The sequence below is a fragment of the Telopea speciosissima genome, chromosome 4 (assembly GCF_018873765.1).
Source record: "Telopea speciosissima isolate NSW1024214 ecotype Mountain lineage chromosome 4, Tspe_v1, whole genome shotgun sequence".
Taxonomy (NCBI): domain Eukaryota; kingdom Viridiplantae; phylum Streptophyta; class Magnoliopsida; order Proteales; family Proteaceae; genus Telopea; species Telopea speciosissima.
Window position 1 is genome coordinate 23714454 of NC_057919.1, and position 18888 is coordinate 23733341.

Below are 18888 nucleotides of genomic sequence, written 5' to 3' on the forward strand. Positions count from 1 at the left end.
CCCCCTGGGCACTCCTTGGGCGTTGGGCTCCCTGGAGAGGAGCTCAATCCGAAACTTTACATGGTATGTGGGGAAATGTGTGGGTCACCATATACACATGTTCATGTGGTGAAATTCAAACTTTCGGAATGTAATCTTTAATGGGATCAGGCCAAGGATTAGATTTCATTTCTGAGGTTGGGCCTGGCCTAAAGACTTGGGTTTATTATTTGGGTAATCATACAGACCACACGTCAATCCAAAAAGGTTAAAGCCTTGGGTTGAGCCCAAGGTAAAACATAAAAAAATGGTTCAAAATTTTTTTAAAAGTGATTTACCAATATGTCGTCGTCAAAATTAGGGATATCAACTTGGCCAGGTCAACCCAAACCCACCCCAACCTGCCCTGAGCTGAGACGGGGTTTGGGTTGAGCTTTTCAGTCTATAAGGGCAGACTTGGGCTAGGATTTTCAGGCCTGAGGCCGGGTTGGGTCAGGCTTGGGCTAAGGATTTAGGCTGAGCCCAGCCCAGTCCGATCGACCCTATGTATAATGTATATAAATAAAGAAAAATGCTCTTTGAGCTTAAGGTGTACAATGCGCCTTCTCACATCTTCATTTTTATTGTTTTCTTTCTCATTGAATAAATGAATAAACAATGTTATGTGAAAAGATGGAGAGTAAACTACTTGCTTAGAGAACCCTCTCCTATAAATAAATTACATGATAAAGTTCCATGCACTTGCACGGGGGGCGCAAGGTGCAGTCACACACATGGGGGGTGGGCCCCCTGAATGACCCAAACCCCACCCCATGTATCTGGGCGTAGTTTGTGCCCAGATGTGCTCCGGACAGAGAACGTCGGCCCATAAAGATATATTACCCACACTTTATTTTTTTTAATCCATGCACACCAACCTGTGTGTACAACAAAGCATTTGTTTTGATAAACGTGGACCACTTGATCACTACAATCATGCCTCACTTAGAGAAATATCGGAAAATAACTTTAGGCAAAAGAAGAATAAAAACTTTGGCAAAATACAAAATAAATATTGAAAAACATGGTGAAAGTGGAAGAATGCGATAAAATAATTTTTTCCAAATCATTCGAATATTAATACCTTCTGATACACATATTTCCAAAATTCTATACATACACGATTTAATAGCAAATTTACTATGAAACAAATAAGGCCTCCATGGGTGATTTGGATGGCATTCGATCATGTGAATGATAAAAGGAAATTCTCAAGGCTTAAGGATTCATTGATGGATTGCGTAAATAAATTATAAGAAAAGGTGGGGTGGGCTACGCTAGCACCTTTATGTCTATCTCTCTTCTTGTGGAACCTTATTAGTATGTTCCTTTATGTTGCTTGCTCATAAAATCTTTTTCCCACGATTTTAGGGATTGGTATCGGATCATTAGAATCGCCCGATTCGTATCAAGAATAAACTTCCCCTTATTTTTTTTTATGAGAATAAACCTATTCTTAAAGTTAATTATAAGTCTAATTGCATATCTGGCTGAGCTTCTTCTTCTCGTAAGCCTGGATTTTAATGGAATTCTAAAAGCTAGGTTCAAAAGTCAGATTTTGAAATGCCAAGGCCACCACCTATCAAGAACTCATAAAACCAAGACACAGGGAAATCAACAAATTGATACTTGGTCCCATAAGTTTTGCTAAAGTGGTGCTATCTCTGAAAGCGAAAATAAAAAGAGCAAAAAGGCCTTCTACATGGCACAATACACACCTGGAAAGGAATCTATTATTGAGCATCGCTATGGCTATTTGTTGGGTCCAATTAGATTTAGATTGGACGGCTCAGTGCGTGTTCATTGGAAGATTCTTCTTGGGAAAAGAACGTTACTTGGTTGCGAAAATTCCATCTATATTAATGCTTTTATGGTCATATACGATCAGACAATAATCTCTTGCTTTATATAAAACTACATACTCAATGTTTGATAAAAAAACATTAATGGTACTTTTATTTTTAAAACGGACGTTTAAGATACTTTGTAGTTAGTCCTATTCTAAACTACATATTTCCAAGTTTGCCCCTCTCAACCCCACTCTAAGTTAAAATGATAGACAAATGCAATGGGTGGTTGACCACAAATTGAGCTTGTGATCTCTAAAAAAAAAGGTGTACCAAGATCATGAGGCTCTTATCACTGTAGGGTTTGAGGAGGATATATCATAATGTACGTACCCCCGCTTTACAGAGAGGCTATTTCTAGAAACTCAAACCTGTGACAACATGATCACAATGAAACAACCTTACCATTGCACCAAGGTCCAATCGAACTTGTGATCTCTCCCACCTTGAATCTTTCATTTTCGCACTTTGCAATCTCTCATATCCTTGCCCTGCTATTTGCAATTGCCATCTTTGCCTCTCTCATCACTCTTCAGTGTCTCTTATTTACTCTAATTTCTCTCATTTTCGCCCTTTACAATCCTGCACCCTCATTGTGTAAGAACCGTGAATCCTTCAACAAAAATTGAAACCCCATGTAATAGATTAAACTGAGAATTCTTTGTAAATAAAGTGACGTTAAGAATGTAATTTTTTATTCATTGTAAATGACTGTGTTCTATCTATCGATCCATGTAAACAGCTTGCCCAACCACATAAATTCTTGGGTTATGTAATTGTTTATTCTTCTTACTTAATTGTGCTTAATTTCGAACTCCTACAAGATCAAACAATCACCATCCTTCATAAAGTCGTCGAAAAGCAGTGTAAGCCAAGAAAAATCCATCCTCATTACAAAGATTACACATGTATACAGTTTTTTTTTGGAGATAGGAGGGGTATCCAACACAAATCGGGAGCTTCTAGGCCCTAATGAGCCTCAAGCGGGTGGCCCCAAGAAATTATGCAGCGGCGAAGATTTGATCACGAGACCTCGCATCCTGAAGCGGAGTCTCATGTCCCCTCCAAGCCAGCTGCGTTAACCCCTTGGGGTTCATACATGTATATAGTTACATACACTGCAATCTATATACGTAGGCATACAGTTCACCACTGCCACATCAGCAAGTAAAGTGCAGACGATGACCCAAGTCAACGAGATGCCACGTAAGAGCCATCAGAGTCAAGATATTGAGGAACGACAAGTGAGTATTAAACCTCTTCAGCCTTTGGTTCAACACTCCTACCGTTTTAACTTCACCTTACCAACACCAGCACCGACTCGGCTCCTTAACGTCCTCTCACTTCCCTTGTCAGCGGCGCTGCTGCCATTGATGGTGGATGCAGTGCTCGCAACCCCGACTGGCTGCGAGTGCGACGGTGCCGGTGGTTTGTTGATCACAATGTCTGCGCCGTCCGTCCCTCTCCCTTCTTCCTTCTCTATCTTCATCCTCTCGAACATTACCTGCATAAAGTTAATTAAGCATGCAGCTGCAACTTGTATTAATTCAATTTAAAGTTTGAAGTGGAGAAACCAGAGTTACCTTAGAGGCACGAGGCTCCAAGTAAAATAAATTGGCAAGGACCATTAAAAACGCAAGCAGATTATAGCTTTGAACCTTCTCGGGCCGGCGACGACCCTGGCTAAACCACAACCCGAGCAGCGAGAGCCCAATGCTGTAAGCCATGGCCCTGAAGTAAACAGGGTAGATCTTACTCTGTACAATCCCGAATTGTTGCCTCAATTGAGCTTCTGCCAATACATAGCCCGACACGAACGTTACCCACACGGACATCCCATAAGCAGTTGCGAACCCAAGCAGCCGAACTACACCCATCAAAGCCCCCCTGTTCTCCGGCGACACTCTACTTCTCATGGCTTTGAAAACCACCTCGTGTCCTCGTCGGAAAACCTCCTTCAGGTTCTCTTTTACCTGATTAGCACTTTTCTTCACCACGTCTTCTGCCTTTTCCTCGGCTTGCTTCATTTTTCCGGCGGCTTCATCGCGGGTTTTCTTCATCTTGTCGGAGATGGTACCGGCTAAGTTTTCTCCAGCGATTCTGGTCATATCGATGACAGCATCTCTGACTCCTTTCGCTTTATCAGACCCTTCTTCGAACAGGTGGGCTGCCATGGCTTTGGCCTTCTCCTTGGCGTGCTCTGTTCCTTCTTGAGCTATGTCCTTCGCTTTACTGAAAACACCGGCGACTTGGTGCTTGCACTTACCCAAGGTGTCGCAAATTAGCTCTCCGGGAGTGGATTGATGGGCGCCATCTGATGGTGGTGTTGAAGTAGAAAGACCTTGGCCGAGATTCGGGAGAACAGAGGCGGCTTCTTTGGCTCTCTCTTTTATTGTCATTGCCGCCTCCGATAATCTGTCTCCGACAGTGGAAGTGGAGCTCATGTCGACTATCTCATCTGTGGCCTTATGCTTATGGGGTGAAATTGAAAGACCTTCTTTCTCGTATTCAAACACGATTACTCTCTGCCCTTCTTTCACTATCACATCTGCTCTTACTTTCTTCTCCGCTTCCAACTGTTGTTTCTGTGTATCGGGCTGTGCCGACAATATACCGGCTGGTGCAAGCGAAGACAGAACAAAACAAACAGCCACCACGTTCATCATCTCTCTCTCTCTCTCGCTTGATTTGCTGGGTATCCCTGTGAGGAGAAGAATGTATCTGATACGATTAAGAGGATTTTGGAGAAGAAAAACGTCCAAAGATTGAACCGTCTACAAGTTATAATTCTCATATTTCCAAGTATGCTGGTGGATTCCTTTCCCAGGTAGTCCCAGCTAGCTACTCCACGTGGCAGGACGAACTATGGGGACACAACACGTTTTTTGAAATGCATGTACACGTGTCTTTCAATTGGAAACTCGATCTTTACTCATCGGAAACTCGTGTAGTTCACTATGGGCCGGGTCGTGTAATGGAAACATTGGAAGAAAAACTTCAATGATCCTTAACTTGAACTTGCAAAAATTCAGCCTGACCTAGGCCTAATGTGCCGCCACAATAACCTTCGACGGAGTCCACTTCTTATGAGAAAAAATTAAATGGTTTCTCCTTCATAGATGCTATGTAATAAAACCACACAGGCTGAAGCAGTCTCTACTACGACTCTTTACTTGACGACTGAAGTAATCCCAACTTTGAATCCATACCTGAATTGTTGAATTCCCTTCAAATGAGCCTTTGCAAATGGGCAATTTAATAAAACATGAGCTAGGTTCTCTCCACATTGCAGCTAATCTAAGATGTAAAGTCAAAATTGACACTGGCTTAAATAAATTACTTTAAATTACCAATTTGAGCATGAATGTTGTGGTTCAAGCCCAACAACATAAGGTTTGTTAATGGGCTTAAAAAGTAGGTTCATTTCCAATTGGGCCCAAACTGTTAACTCAAATCGACAACAAGATTAAAACCAATTGAAATCATTTAACCGGAACTGTTTATTAATTAGTTTCGATTTGGAATATTGGAACCGTTTATAACCATTTATTAATAAAATGGTTTTGGTTTAAACGCTTCACATTTGGAACCAAACTGATTAACCGAACCGATTAACACAGTTATATCAATGTTGACCTTGCACTGTTTTATGGGGATCATTATTTTACTGGGCTTCATATGGGCTAGTTAGGTCTTTTGATTTTTGGAATCAGGCCCAACTTGGTTCAAAAATTTATTAGTACCTAAACAGGCCCAACATGGTTCCAAAATCTATTACTACCTAAACAGCGAGGGGTAGATGGGCATGTTTTCAGCTTGTATTGGACTAGATTGACTTATAGCCCAAGCATTTGAATTAGAGAAATGTTGTTGAAAGCAGGCCAACTCGGTGGCAGTCGTTAGACTATTCGGAGTGTCAATTGGTTGGTTCGGTCCTGTTTCGATTGGCTGAACAGATCTTCGGTCTCAATTGTGCTAATCAGAAACTGGCCCGATAAGGGATTGGTTCTGGTTGGTTTGGTTTCAGGTTCGATTAATGGTTTGTTATCGAGTTGGTTCAGTTCGATTTCATTTGTTCATATATACATATGGGAAAGAGAAGGCTGCCTGGCCGGACAGGTGTTTATAATATATTATCATGGTCGTTAGAGCTTAGAACCAACTTAATCCTTTATTCATTGTTGGGGTCAGCTGAATGAAAATGAGGAGACAGGTGCTACAATCTGAAACATGTTCTAAAACCGGATCAGACCATCGGTTGAAACTGGTTGCCGGTTTGATTTCCTTTTCAAAGGAACTAAACCAGTTATTCATATAGCATTAAATCTGTTTCTAAATCTATGATCTAGACATTTTTTTGGGTCTCTGAAACGTGTATTAAAACCGGATCAGGCCATTTGATGGGTCGATCTGGTTTCCAATTTTATTTCCATTCCATTGAAACTATATATATAGGTTATTGGAGAAGGATTGGTATGCTGCCTGCATGCCGTACGCTAGCTGGCGAAGCCAATGGTGACACGAGATGGGCATCATACAGGAGGGGCAGAAATATCATTTCAAAGGAGAAAAGACAGAGAGAGATAGATGGACAGCGCTCGATGGCGTGCTGCACGTAGAACTGGTACCTGTATCTAAATCTATATTCAAAACATTTTAGTATGAAATGGAGATTTCCGTACCAAAGGACATAGGGAGGAAGAAAGACTCTTAAAATCCTTGTATGGAATGGTATTATTATTATGGGTGGGGTAGGGGCGGGAGGGAGATCATTGTCAGGTTGTGTGGTCCCTGTGCCCAGACACAAGGAGGGTGAAATGATCATCCCACCCCTCTGAGCCCGTCCCTGTTAAATGCCTTTGCGTTAATTCCCATTGGCACTCGCACTGGCACAAGGGCCACGCGACCTGTCTTGTCAACCTTCTTTTATCTTATAATTATTATGCATTAAGGTTGTATTAATAGTTTGGGCAAAAGGTACACCTAGAATGACTTAGGAGAAATGGTGAGGAAAGACATGCATAGTTTATGCCTAATATCAAGTATAACTTCGAATAAAGTTAATTAGAAGGTAAGGATCCATGTAGCAGACCCTATTTAGTTGTGATAAGGTTGGGTTGTTGTTGTTGTAAAATTGTATTAACATGGGATTATTGTACGGGTGAACCGGGACTTCTCATTTTCTTTGATTTGGGTAAAAGATTTAGGTGATTTTTTTTCCGAAAGCATGCTTAATCATATAAGAAAAAAGGTTGGGCAAAACGCCGGTATAGTTAATCTCCCTCTTCTCCTCCTTTGAAATTGACGTCTCTACCCCTTGTATGATGCCTGTTCAGAGCCCCCATTGGTGCCGCCCACTAGCTTTACCGCACCCGGGTTCCTATCCCTCTCCCATAACTTAATTAGGGGTTCTTAATGTCCCTCATCAATAATCATCATTGGCCACCCCATGAGGTTTCATGGTCCTTTGGTCTTTCCTGGTTCATGTGGGTTGCAGGGGCTTACATGGGTCAGGGTTTTTCCAATCTATCTAATAAAATTAGGTTGAGCTGTGAGTTCAATTCCTCGATTTAAAAAAAACATACTTTTAGATCTTTGGGTTCACTTGCTGACCTGTTTGTTTTGTTCTTTCTTAGTGTAGATATTACCCGTACAAACAAAAGCAGCTGCAGTGTACTTGAAGGATGTCCTCCTCTAAATGTTTTACTTTAACTCGATGAAAGAAGGCCTTTGAGAAGCATACAAACATTACAATTAAGCAGAAACAACACTCTTTTTAATTAATTATTAGTAATGAAAATTAAAATTAAACATCCTTATTAACAATCTATAAGATGTCTTTCTTTGTTTAATCATGCATTATTAACTAGTTTTTAATTTGTGATGTATTCCATTTCCATCCTGTGTACCAATAAAAAAGGTGGTCCTCCAAATATGAGGATGAAGGATTGATTGGCTCTTACTTTCTGTGGAGGAAGTCACCATCTTTGGAGGAAAAAGATATGAAGAAAAGATACCAAAAAAGATGGCATGTGGTGTTGCATATGGGTTTTGATGCTACAAACCAAAAAAATGAAAAGAAGCAAAATATTCCACACTACACACCAGACTCCAAAAACTTCAAAAAGGCAACACACCATCTCTCAATCCTGATTCCATCCATATTTTTGTATATTTATTTAGGGTAAGAGTTCTTTGGGGAGGAGGAGCGTGGCCTTTGCGAATGCATAGGGGTCAATGGGAGTCCATGCAAAAATATCAATAGGGCAGTTATTATCGTCCTTCATTGGGGGGGCGGGGTGAGGCGGACATTTCATCCCCTTCTGAAAAGAACTTTTGTTTTTGTTTTAGAATTTACCAAAAAAAAAAATTTATTTTGGTTTACCTTCCTCATGTGGCCAGCATGTGTTAATTTTTTAAGAGAAAAATTCTTTGTGGGGAAGTGTATCATCAACGCCCATATATAGAGGGAAGCAAAATGATTGCCCTGTGTGCCCACATAAATGGTAGAAATTAATCCTGCCCCCATAATGCTAACGTGTGTGGACCTTTTTTTTGATAAAAATATAAAATTAAGATCATTTTTTTTTTGATAAAAAATTATGATCTTCATCTAGGCTTACAAATGTTTTTTTTTTGACAGAGATTTATCAAATAACAAACATGTTAAACTCTTTTGAACTGTCAACTAGGCTCTCACAGGAACTTTGTTATAAGGATATCACCTAGCAACCGGAATCTCCTTGTATTTATTAGTACTATTGTTACTACATGCATTTGGTTGTCACTGTAACATCCTGTTCCAGTGTTCTTCAGTAAACGATTTGTTGGATGTCATTTGGCCTCAAATGCACCCACTTGACACCCATTTGGCCACTCACCCATCTCAGTCTTTTTTTTTGTCAGTTTCCTCATCCTACACGTACGAAATGAAAAAATAAAAAAAAAAGTAAAAATGATAGTTAAAAGATGTAGAGCTTTAATGGGTTTATATTCATATCGGGTGTGTAAGTGTGGTGTGTGTTGTGTATATCCGCTATTCTATGGTTCTAAAATGGGTTAACCTTTTGGGATTGGTGTGTGATTACACTTTCATTAAAAAAAAAAAAAAAAAGGTGTGTGGGTTTAGGCATACAACGTTACTAATGTTTCTGTGTCGTTTCTGATCAAAAACGTATTTTGGTGATATTGTTAACAGAATAACGTTATTGGCTTCCTGAAAGGTGTTTCATATCTCTCTCTCTCTCTCATTTCGGAGATAATCTAGTAGACATAGAAGAAATCTCGAATTCCTTCTCCAATAGCTTTTACGCTGTTTCTCCTTATCCTTCGTTTTCCCAATTCAACGAAACCCTCCATGACGGAAACCCTCTTCTCCAACTTGTCTGATGATGTCGTCCTCAGCATCTTCCTCAAGCTTGAGGACGACCCTCGAAACTGGGCTCAACTCGCTTGCGTCTCCACCAAATTCTCTACCTTCGTTCGCGACGTCTGCTGGAAGAACAAATGCTTTTAGACTATCCCTTCCATAGTCTCCGATCTCCTCTCCTCCTCTGCCGGCTCATCATCGGATCCTCCCAGAGGATGGGCTTCTCTCCACAAGCTCTTTATTTGCTACCCTGGCCTTCTTCGCACAGGCGTTCTCTTGGAGAATTCCGATTTCGGTCTCGAGCGCAAGCTCTGCCCCGACGAAAATTACCTTTCTACCGGTATTGGTTCCACTCGCGTCACCGAACCTTCTCCAACTTCTTCTTCTTCTTCTTCTTCAGTAATCGCCACCACCGCGCATCCTGATTGCTATTGGTCGCTCTTCGATGATCTCTACTTTGGCACCGTATACGATTTATCCGAAACGCAGGACAAACCCATATCCGCGGCACAGATCGATGGTGTTGTGATTAAGGTGGGTCGTGATCATTCCATTACCAAGAGGAGGATGAGTTGCAGGTCAATCAGCGATTGGGGTTTGGAATTTGAGTCGAGAACAAGGGAACAAACTGCTTGCCAGCCGCTTGCTACCAATCTTCTCATGGTTCAATTGGTCGTGAAGCTTCTGCCAAAGAGCAAGAGAAGAGAATCGAGATGCAGCTTGTTTTTTTGTCCATTCGTCTTTATGAGTGATGAGGGAGTCGGGGAATTGTTTTTAGATTTTGGTCCAAAAAATGTTAAAAAAAACGTTTTTAAATTCATAAATTATTATTAATTTCTATTTTTGTTATAAAAAATAAGTGAAACAAAACAAATTTCTCAAGCACATTTTCTGTGCTAATTGTGTGCTGGAAACATTAATAGCACAGAAACAATAGAAACGAAATGTTGTCAGACGGTACCTTAGTCCCACATCGGGTGTGTGTTGTGTATATCCCCATGTAATTGTCTTCATGGCCATGTTGACCCAATCTTTTTTAAATGACATTAATTTTGGAACTCACTTTTGATCGGAAGTATTAGTCAAGGGTTTACAATGTCATTAAAGAGAGTGGTCCACTAAGTCAAGGGTTTTGATTAAAAACATATGCACAAGAGTGGACCCAAATATACCTTTAAATGCAACTTCTGTTTTTTTTTTTTGGTAAACAAATGCAACTTCTAATAGCCACACATTATTATTATTATTATTATTTTGGTAAAATAGTCACACATTATTGAGTAAATGGGAAGTGAGCTTTTAAGCATTATGGGTTCCAATTAAAAAGGTTTTTTTTTTTAAAAAAAAGAGAGTTAATAAAGGTATGGATTGCAAATCGAAATACCGAAATTGAATCGATTCTATATTAAAAAAAAGTATTGAAACATGTATTAAATGGTACGGTTTGATTTAGAATTGATAAATGATCATTTTGAATCCCTTAGACGAAGAACTATATGCGTTAAACACTTAAACAACCCAAAGATTGGTACCTTATTGATAAAGTGCAGGTTCCCAAAAGATCACGGATTCGATTTGTTTCTGTTTCAATTTCTATCTTTCATATATTTAACCAAGCCAATTAACCGATTTCGAATCTAGTAACACCCTTAAATTAAGGGAATAAGGGCTTTAATAGTTAGTTAGGATGGTAGATACACATGGGACACTCAGAAATGTGTTTTCAGTCTTGCACCGGCAAAAGCTGTACTTTTCTGTTTTTTGTTATTAAAATGTATAATTAATAACTAATCTGCTTTTATCTTTTTTCCTAATTAAGAACCATATATGATATGATATGATATGACATGTGGTATATTCAACTGTCATCTCTCCTCCTAAGGGTCAACGCCAGTCAATCAGAAACTCCTCGATCAAAACCCTTTCCCTTCTTAGTGCTCCGTCACGCACATTCCCTCTACCCCAAGTCCCCACCGCATATGCATTCGTTGGTGAGTAAGTGGTGATTGGGACCAATAAGCTTTTTTTCTTTTTTGGTTTTTTCTTTTTCTAATTAAATGATTGAGGCCTATAAACAAAAATAAATAAATAAATAAATAAATAAATAATTTTGTGCATAACCTATGCATGATACAAAATTTCGGAACTTTTATTGTTCTATTCCTTGGACAGCTCCATTTCCTCAAGTTCCTCTAATATAAGGGAGCGAAAATGACCACCCTACCTTTGCTCAACACACTGTCCAGGTGGGATTCAACCCCTTTTATTAGAGGAACTTCAAGAAATAGAACGTAAAAAAATGAAGCAAATAAAAATATTAAATTTTCCCAATTGAAATATTCAAAAACCCCTATTTTACGAATAGTTGATGAGAAAGAAGTTCTCTCCTATGCACGAATCACTTTCCATGAAAGAAAAAGGAATCATGAAATTGCATAAATACCTTTACTTTTCTATGCAATTAGTCCCAACTTAAACAAGTTGATGGCTCCGAAAGGGTGTTGATGCTATCATTTGGTAGGTCGGACAAGGCTGTAAATTTTGTGGATTGATGGATCTCAAGGTCCTTCTTTACATGTCAAGTTTTAATTCAACCTAAGGGTGTCAAAACCAAATCGAACCTGAAACCAAGTCGAATTAATCGACCGAACTGAATCGATTCGATTTGATTCTATTTCGATTTTAATTAAAAAACCATCGATTTGAACAAAAAACCGAACCGAATACCACGCTTAAATCCAAAACCCTTTTTTTTTTTTTTTTTAAATGTTTTTTTAATGGTGTTGCCTTCTCTCTTAGAACTATAAATTTGATGTGTTTCTCTGACTTTATTGATGGGTAAGTTGAAAGAAAAGATCTGAACATAGAGAAGTCACTTGGGATTCTTATTTATTTATTAATATTTTTAGTTCTTTTAAGGTTTTGTGAGCATTTTATTTATACAAATGGAGTTTCTTGAGAACACAACAAGGCAACAACACATGATAACCTAGCAAAATGGAACCATATTGGAGAACTAAATTGAAATCGTACTGGAGAATTGAATTAGACCCGTATTGGAAAATCGAATTAGAACCCTAATCGAACTAAACTGAACCGAGCAGGTTCAGATTCGGTTTCCACTTCTAGAATCGACTCGATTCTCGGTTCAGTTTCGAATCACACCATCAAGGCATGGAACCGAACCGAATGACTGAAACCAAACCGATCGACACCCTTATTTCAACCAGGCATTAATTGTTGAAACAAAGCATTGAAAAGTAAGATATTCTAAGTAGGTTTCAAAGTATGAGTATGCATGCATAGATGTGACTTGTGAGTATGCATGCATAGATGTAACTATACATGATGTAGAAAACACAATGAAATAGAAAGAAGAAACAATCACAAGACGCTTACATTCATGGAGAGATGAGAGAAGTTTCACTAGCAATAGAGAAAGAGTTACAAGCTATCTTCCTCATGCGTCTCAGTGTTCACAATGAAGTCGCAGTAACTCTAATAACCCTTATTACTACTAATTTATAGGGAAAACAAAAGATAAAATTTCCCGAATTACCCCATTTAAACCTTAAAATTTTATCCGACTCTTACAAGGCAACCCACAACCCAGCCCATCGACTACAAGACATTAACCCTCAACAAAGGATGCATAACACTCCATGTTAGTATAAAAAAGGCGTCCCTAGTGCATGAGGATCCTGCCATTCTAGGGTCTGGGGAGGATGTACACGGCCTTACCCCCTACTATGTAGAGAGAGACTGTTTTCAAAGACTCAAACCTGTGACCACTTGATTACACTTCACGTTAGTATATTTGAAAATTAACTTAAGGCCAATTCCTGACCACTCCGTTAATTTCCAAACTCAGAATTGCCCTATCATGTCTCTACATGGCAAAAATAAGTGCCCTGCTTAAAGGAACTTTTGCCTTAATGTTTCCTAGACTCCTTATTGCTGTTGGGACCCACAGTTTAATTACCCTTTGATGGAGATCTGCATTGGAGTGAACGATTTGTATGGGTGTAGCATCATCCTTTATTTTTATTATTTTTGTTAAGAGCATCACCCTTTAATAAAGGGCTTACTTTTTAAAAGTGGGGACTTTTTGCCGTATCTACCCAATAGTTTCTTAACCTCCCCATGAATATTCAATCAACACCCCACACTTTTACCAAAAAAAAAACTCCCCACACAAATGGATGGAGAGAGAGAGAGAGAGAGATTCTTTCCTTTCTACTTTGGTTATGATTTGGTTCCATATACTTGTTATGGATTATTGAGGGATGTTTTAAATATGGGCAAGAGATTGCTGCTTGGTCGGGTAACCCCTGTACCAGTGTTGGGGCATGCATAGGAGCATATACATGAATAGGAATTATTTTATAAGGGGGTGGGGTGGTAATTTTACATGTTCATATGTTCGATGACAAGGACTACACAACTAGGTAGCGTTCTTTTTCAATAAATATCTTTGTTTCTTGTTTTTCAGTATCATATAATTTTGGTAACATATGATTTTTATGGATTGCAAACATACTAACCACTTTATTTGTTTTTTATCCATGTAACAAATGAAGGTGATGTTTTTGAAACATCTCAAGATAAATCTGTGTCATTCATTTCTATATATTTTTTTGAAGGGAGAATGTTCTCTGTGCCGGGGCGCAGGCTGCGCCCAGACACATCTCCTGCCCCCCTGAGTGGCAGGTCCATGTGTCTAGGCACAGCCTGTACTGCGGCACAGAGAACATGAGCCCTTTTTTTAATCTAAATCGTTTGTTCACACTAAGAGTTGGGAGAGTGCACAGTAATGTCTGTAGTATTGATATACATGCATGGACATACACAGGATGTGTTTCAATACAAATGTGTATTTGGTTAAATTAGATTTTGAAATTTGACCACGTGTGGAAATGCCTCTCCGCGAAGCGGAGGTAAGGTTGTGTATGCCCCTCCCAGACCCTCCAGTAGCAAGAGCCTCGTGCATTAGGACGCTCTTTTTTTTTAGACTCCAAAATTTAACATATGGCTAATCTAATCCATGTCCTCTCTATTCAATGGTCAAAATGGACATATCATCTACCTAAGTGGTAGAATAGATGCTTTGTGAAAATTAGAGAAAGAACAGGCCGTTGTGACAATAATAATTCACCATTTATTTTAAGGGAAAAGGCTGGATACACTGTCGGTATACTATAAGCTAACGCATGTCGTGTCTATCTCTCGCTTCCCCTTCCATTGAAATGACTCCCATGTCACTCCTGTATGATGCCGTATCCCACACCCTCATTGGTGTGCCCGCTATCCTGCTAGCTTATTGCATGCGGGTGGTGTTGTGCAAAGGTACACTTATGTATCTGTATCTAAATACAAAAAGAAACAAAAAAAAGTAAATTCCCAAGGATATTTAAACCCATAAATGGAGTCTCTCCACTTGAATACATGACAGATGCATAGAGTTACAGACCCCTTGACTGAAAATTATAATGGGTTCCTAGACTTGACTCGGCGTGTTGACTCAGCTGAAATAAAAGACTTTGTTGCATCATAAAAATATTCATTTTTGACTTTTTCTTTTCTGCCTTCTTTTGCCTTTCCCTTTTCTCTTGACCTTTTTGAGGGGGTAGAAGATGACTCCACTTACACCAAACTCAATTCATTACAGCTCTGCCTAACACTCTTAGAATGGAAGGAAACTATCAAAAACACAAGAATTGTGTCAAAAGATTTCTTTGTTTCCAAAATGAATGTGATTAACACTTAATTAAAGTAATTAATACTTCTTTATCCCAACTTAATTAGCCTTTCTTTCCATCTTCAAAAGATAATCACACCACTTCCTTACATCATAATCTCAAAGAAAACAATCCAAAACCAACGAACCCCTCTCTCTCTCTCTGTACCCACCAGATATTCTCAACCAAAGTATACAACTCATTGGGACCCATATCAGTCCACCAAACGACAGTTCCTCCCTTCTAATACAATGCCTGACTTCTTACTCAAAATTAACCATTCATCATCTACCGACCACTCTTCTTCCCATCCCTCTTTCTTCCTCTGTTTTGTTTACTTCCACTTCTACACACCACTCCCTTCTATCCAGCCATTTTCTGTTCTCAGAACTCTGGCAAGGTGATTTGAATTATCCTGCTATGACAAAGCTGGTGGTGGAGGTTCTTGATGCAAGTGACCTGATGCCCAAAGATGGGCAGGGATCAGCAAGTCCCTTCGTCGAAGTTGAATTCGACGATCAGCGCCACCGAACACAGACTAAAGCAAAAGACCTCAATCCAATGTGGAATGAGAGATTTGTGTTCAATGTGTCTAACCCAACAGACCTTCCCAACAAGATAATTGATATAGTTGTCTACAATGACAGGAAAGGCCACAAGAATTTCCTTGGCAGAGTCAGGATTTATGGCGTCTCTGTTCCCAATTCTGAATCAGAAGCATCAATCCAACGTTACCCACTTGATAAAAGAGGCCCTTTCTCCAACATACGCGGCGACATCGCTCTTAAAATCTATGCTGCTTATGACAATTCCTACTCAGTCCCACCACAAGCCAATGGCACTGCAGAGTCTCCCCTCCAGGGATTCCAAACTGATAATCCCGGGGAAGATGTCAAGAACAATGAGAAGAAGCAGCAGAAGAAGAAGAAGAAGGAGAAGGAGACAGAGACAAGATCATTCTACTCTATTGGAACCAATACTGGTGCTCCAGCTTTTAGTCCTCCTCCACCTTCATCGTTCTCTGGTTTTGGGATTGATTCACAACAAATGAAGGACAAACCAGTGGAGACCAGGACTGATTATGCTCGTGCAGCTCAGCCTAGTCCTCAAGCTACTGTAATGCATATGCAGTTTCCAAGACAGAATCCTGAATTCAACTTAGTGGAGACAAGTCCACTGGTTGCAGCTCGATTGCAATACAAGGGGGGCGACAAGACTATGGGCACCTATGATCTCGTCGAGCAGATGCATTACTTGTATGTCAATGTAGTCAAGGCTAGAGATCTTCCTACCATGGATGTCACTGGGAGTCTTGATCCATACGTCGAAGTGAAGCTTGGGAATTACAAAGGAATAACCAAACACTTAGAGAAGAACCAGAATCCTGTGTGGAGGCAAGTGTTTGCTTTCTCAAAGGATAAGTTGCAGTCTAATTTGCTTGAGATTGTGGTGATGGATAAGGATATTGGGAAGGATGATTTCGTCGGCCAAGTCTTCTTCGATCTTTTGGAGGTTCCACTTCGAGTCCCGCCGGACAGTCCATTGGCGCCACAGTGGTATAAATTGGAAGATAAGAAGGGGGAGAAGACCAAAGGAGAGGTGATGCTTGCAGTGTGGATGGGTACACAAGCTGATGAGGCATTTCCTGAAGCATGGCACTCTGATGCTCACTCCCTCAGTCCCGAGAACCTCTCTAGCACTCGGTCACAGGTTTACTTCTCTCCCAAGCTCTGTTACCTCCGTGTTAATGTCATAGAAGCTCAGGACCTTGTACCTTCTGATAAAGGTAGGGTTCCTGATACTTTTGTGAAGATACAATTGGGGAATCAATCCAGAATCACTAGGCCTTCACCGATGCGGTCTATGAATCCGGTATGGAATGATGAGCTCATGTTTGTGGCTTCAGAGCCATTGGATGAGTTCATGATCATCACAGTTGATGACAGAATTGGACCTGGAAAGGATGAGATCTTAGGGAGACTAATTCTTCCTGTTTCAGCTGCTAGCCAGAGATCCGACCCCCATAAGCTTCCCCCTGCTCGTTGGTTTAATCTTGAAAAGCCTTCTTCTACTGAAGAATCTATTGCTGCTACTGAGAAGAAGAAAGAACCAAAATTCTCAAGCAAAATTCAACTCAGGCTTTGCTTAGATGCTGGTTATCATGTTCTTGATGAGTCCACACATTTTAGTAGTGATCTTCAGCCATCATCAAAACACCTCAGGAAGCCCAGCATTGGAATTTTGGAATTGGGAATCTTAAGTGCTAGAAACCTGCTACCCATGAAAACCAAGAATGGGAGAACAACGGATGCTTACTGTGTTGCCAAGTATGGGAACAAGTGGATTAGGACTCGTACTCTTCTTGACACTCTGCATCCTCGGTGGAATGAACAGTACACCTGGGAGGTCTATGATCCATGCACAGTCGTCACTGTTGGTGTTTTTGACAATTGCCACATCAATGGAAGCAAAGATGAAGCCAGAGATCAAAGAATTGGGAAGGTGAGAATTCGATTATCGACATTGGAGACTGATCGTGTATACACTCACTTCTATCCACTGTTAGTTCTTCAGCCCTCTGGTCTTAAAAAAACAGGGGAACTTCACTTGGCAATTCGCTTCACCTGCACTGCATGGGTGAATATGGTAAGCCTCTATTCCAGGCCATTGCTACCCAAGATGCACTATGTTCAACCTATTCCAGTCCGCCATATCGATTTGCTCCGTCACCAGGCAATGCAGATTGTGGCAGCACGGCTTTCGCGTGCTGAGCCGCCTCTTCGAAGGGAGACTGTGGAGTACATGCTTGATGTGGACTACCATATGTGGAGTATCAGAAGAAGCAAAGCCAACTTCAATCGCATAATGTCACTCCTCTCCGGGCTAATGGGAGTTGGCAAATGGTTTGCTGATATCTGTAATTGGAAGAACCCGGTGACAACAGTTCTAGTTCATTTGCTTTTCCTGATACTGGTCTGCTACCCAGAACTAATTCTACCGACGATCTTCCTCTATTTGTTCGTTATTGGGATACGGAATTATCGATTCAGAACGAGGCATCCACCCCATATGGATGCTCGCCTATCACATGCAGATCGGGCTCACCCAGATGAGCTTGATGAGGAATTTGACTCATTCCCGACATCACGGCCAGGGGACATTGTGAGGATGAGGTATGATCGATTGAAGAGTGTAGCAGGGAGGGTGCAGACAGTGGTTGGAGACCTGGCAACACAGGGTGAGAGGGCTCATTCTTTACTAAGCTGGCGTGATCCGAGAGCCACGGCGATCTTCATCTTCTTTGCATTGGTTTGGGCTATATTTCTGTATGTCACACCTTTCCAGGTCGTGGCGGTGCTGGCGGGGCTCTATCTGTTACGACATCCCAGGTTCAGGGGCAAGATGCCTTCTGTACCTTTCAATTTCTACAAGAGGTTACCTGCAAAGACGGACATGCTTCTCTGAGAATCAGACTTCTGTTTAAAAACATGTTACCAGTAGCTAGTTAACTCTTCAGGCACCACCCACCCATTTCAAGTTTAATAACAGGTACAAAGAACCTTACTACAAACTCTCCCACTCAGGAGAGGAATTCCAACTTTTCCTTACATGCATATCCTCTCTTCTTTCTCCCCTACATATGAAACCAATTCTTCTTTATGGCTCTAACTCAGAAATTCCAATAGTTTGTTAGTTAGCAGTAAGGAAGAGTCCAACCTGTTATTTGTCAGATATTGTTGTGATGACCTGGGTTTCCACAGCAGTGGAAAGAAATAAAATTAATGGGAAGCAGTTTTCTGTACGGGAGTGTGGCCTAGGCCAACACTTCCATGGGTCTATCTCTCTCCTCCTTAAAACAAGGGGGCAGAGATGTCTTTTCATATGGGGGAGGAAAGAGAGACTCATGGGAGTGCTG

The 18888-nt window shown here is 40.5% G+C and overlaps 2 protein-coding genes and 1 pseudogene across 2 annotated transcripts; 2 read left to right on the forward strand and 1 right to left on the reverse strand.

Annotated features, from left to right (window-relative positions):
- The first annotated feature begins 318 nt into the window (after positions 1-318).
- Positions 319-18638, forward strand: LOC122658599 (FT-interacting protein 7-like). Its single transcript, XM_043853624.1, has 2 exons — positions 319-323; positions 15344-18638. Exon 2 carries the CDS (start codon positions 15393-15395, stop codon positions 18435-18437), a length of 3045 nt encoding a protein of 1014 aa, XP_043709559.1. The 5' UTR covers positions 319-323; positions 15344-15392; the 3' UTR covers positions 18438-18638.
- On the reverse strand, positions 3026-4528 carry LOC122659099. The gene is made up of 3 exons (XM_043854250.1): positions 3449-4528; positions 3210-3369; positions 3026-3147 (listed from the first exon to the last, which is right to left on the reverse strand). Exons 1-3 carry the CDS (start codon positions 4526-4528, stop codon positions 3026-3028), a joined length of 1362 nt encoding a protein of 453 aa, XP_043710185.1.
- Positions 9208-9913, forward strand: LOC122659100 (annotated as a pseudogene).
- Positions 18639-18888: the final 250 nt, after the last annotated feature.

What these genes read in the sequence shown, in the direction of transcription:
- LOC122659099 (XM_043854250.1), bottom strand. Translation starts at nt 4,528, where the DNA reads ATGAACGTGGTGGCTGTTTGTTTTGTTCTGTCTTCGCTTGCACCAGCC. An exon ending in TGGAGCCTCGTGCCTCTAAG is followed by an intron (nt 3,370 to 3,448) that starts GTAACTCTGGTT and finishes AACTTTATGCAG; the next exon opens with GTAATGTTCGAGAGGATGAA. An exon ending in CAGCGCCGCTGACAAGGGAA is followed by an intron (nt 3,148 to 3,209) that starts GTGAGAGGACGT and finishes TTAAAACGGTAG; the next exon opens with GAGTGTTGAACCAAAGGCTG.
- LOC122658599 (XM_043853624.1), top strand. Translation starts at nt 15,393, where the DNA reads ATGACAAAGCTGGTGGTGGAGGTTCTTGATGCAAGTGACCTGATGCCC.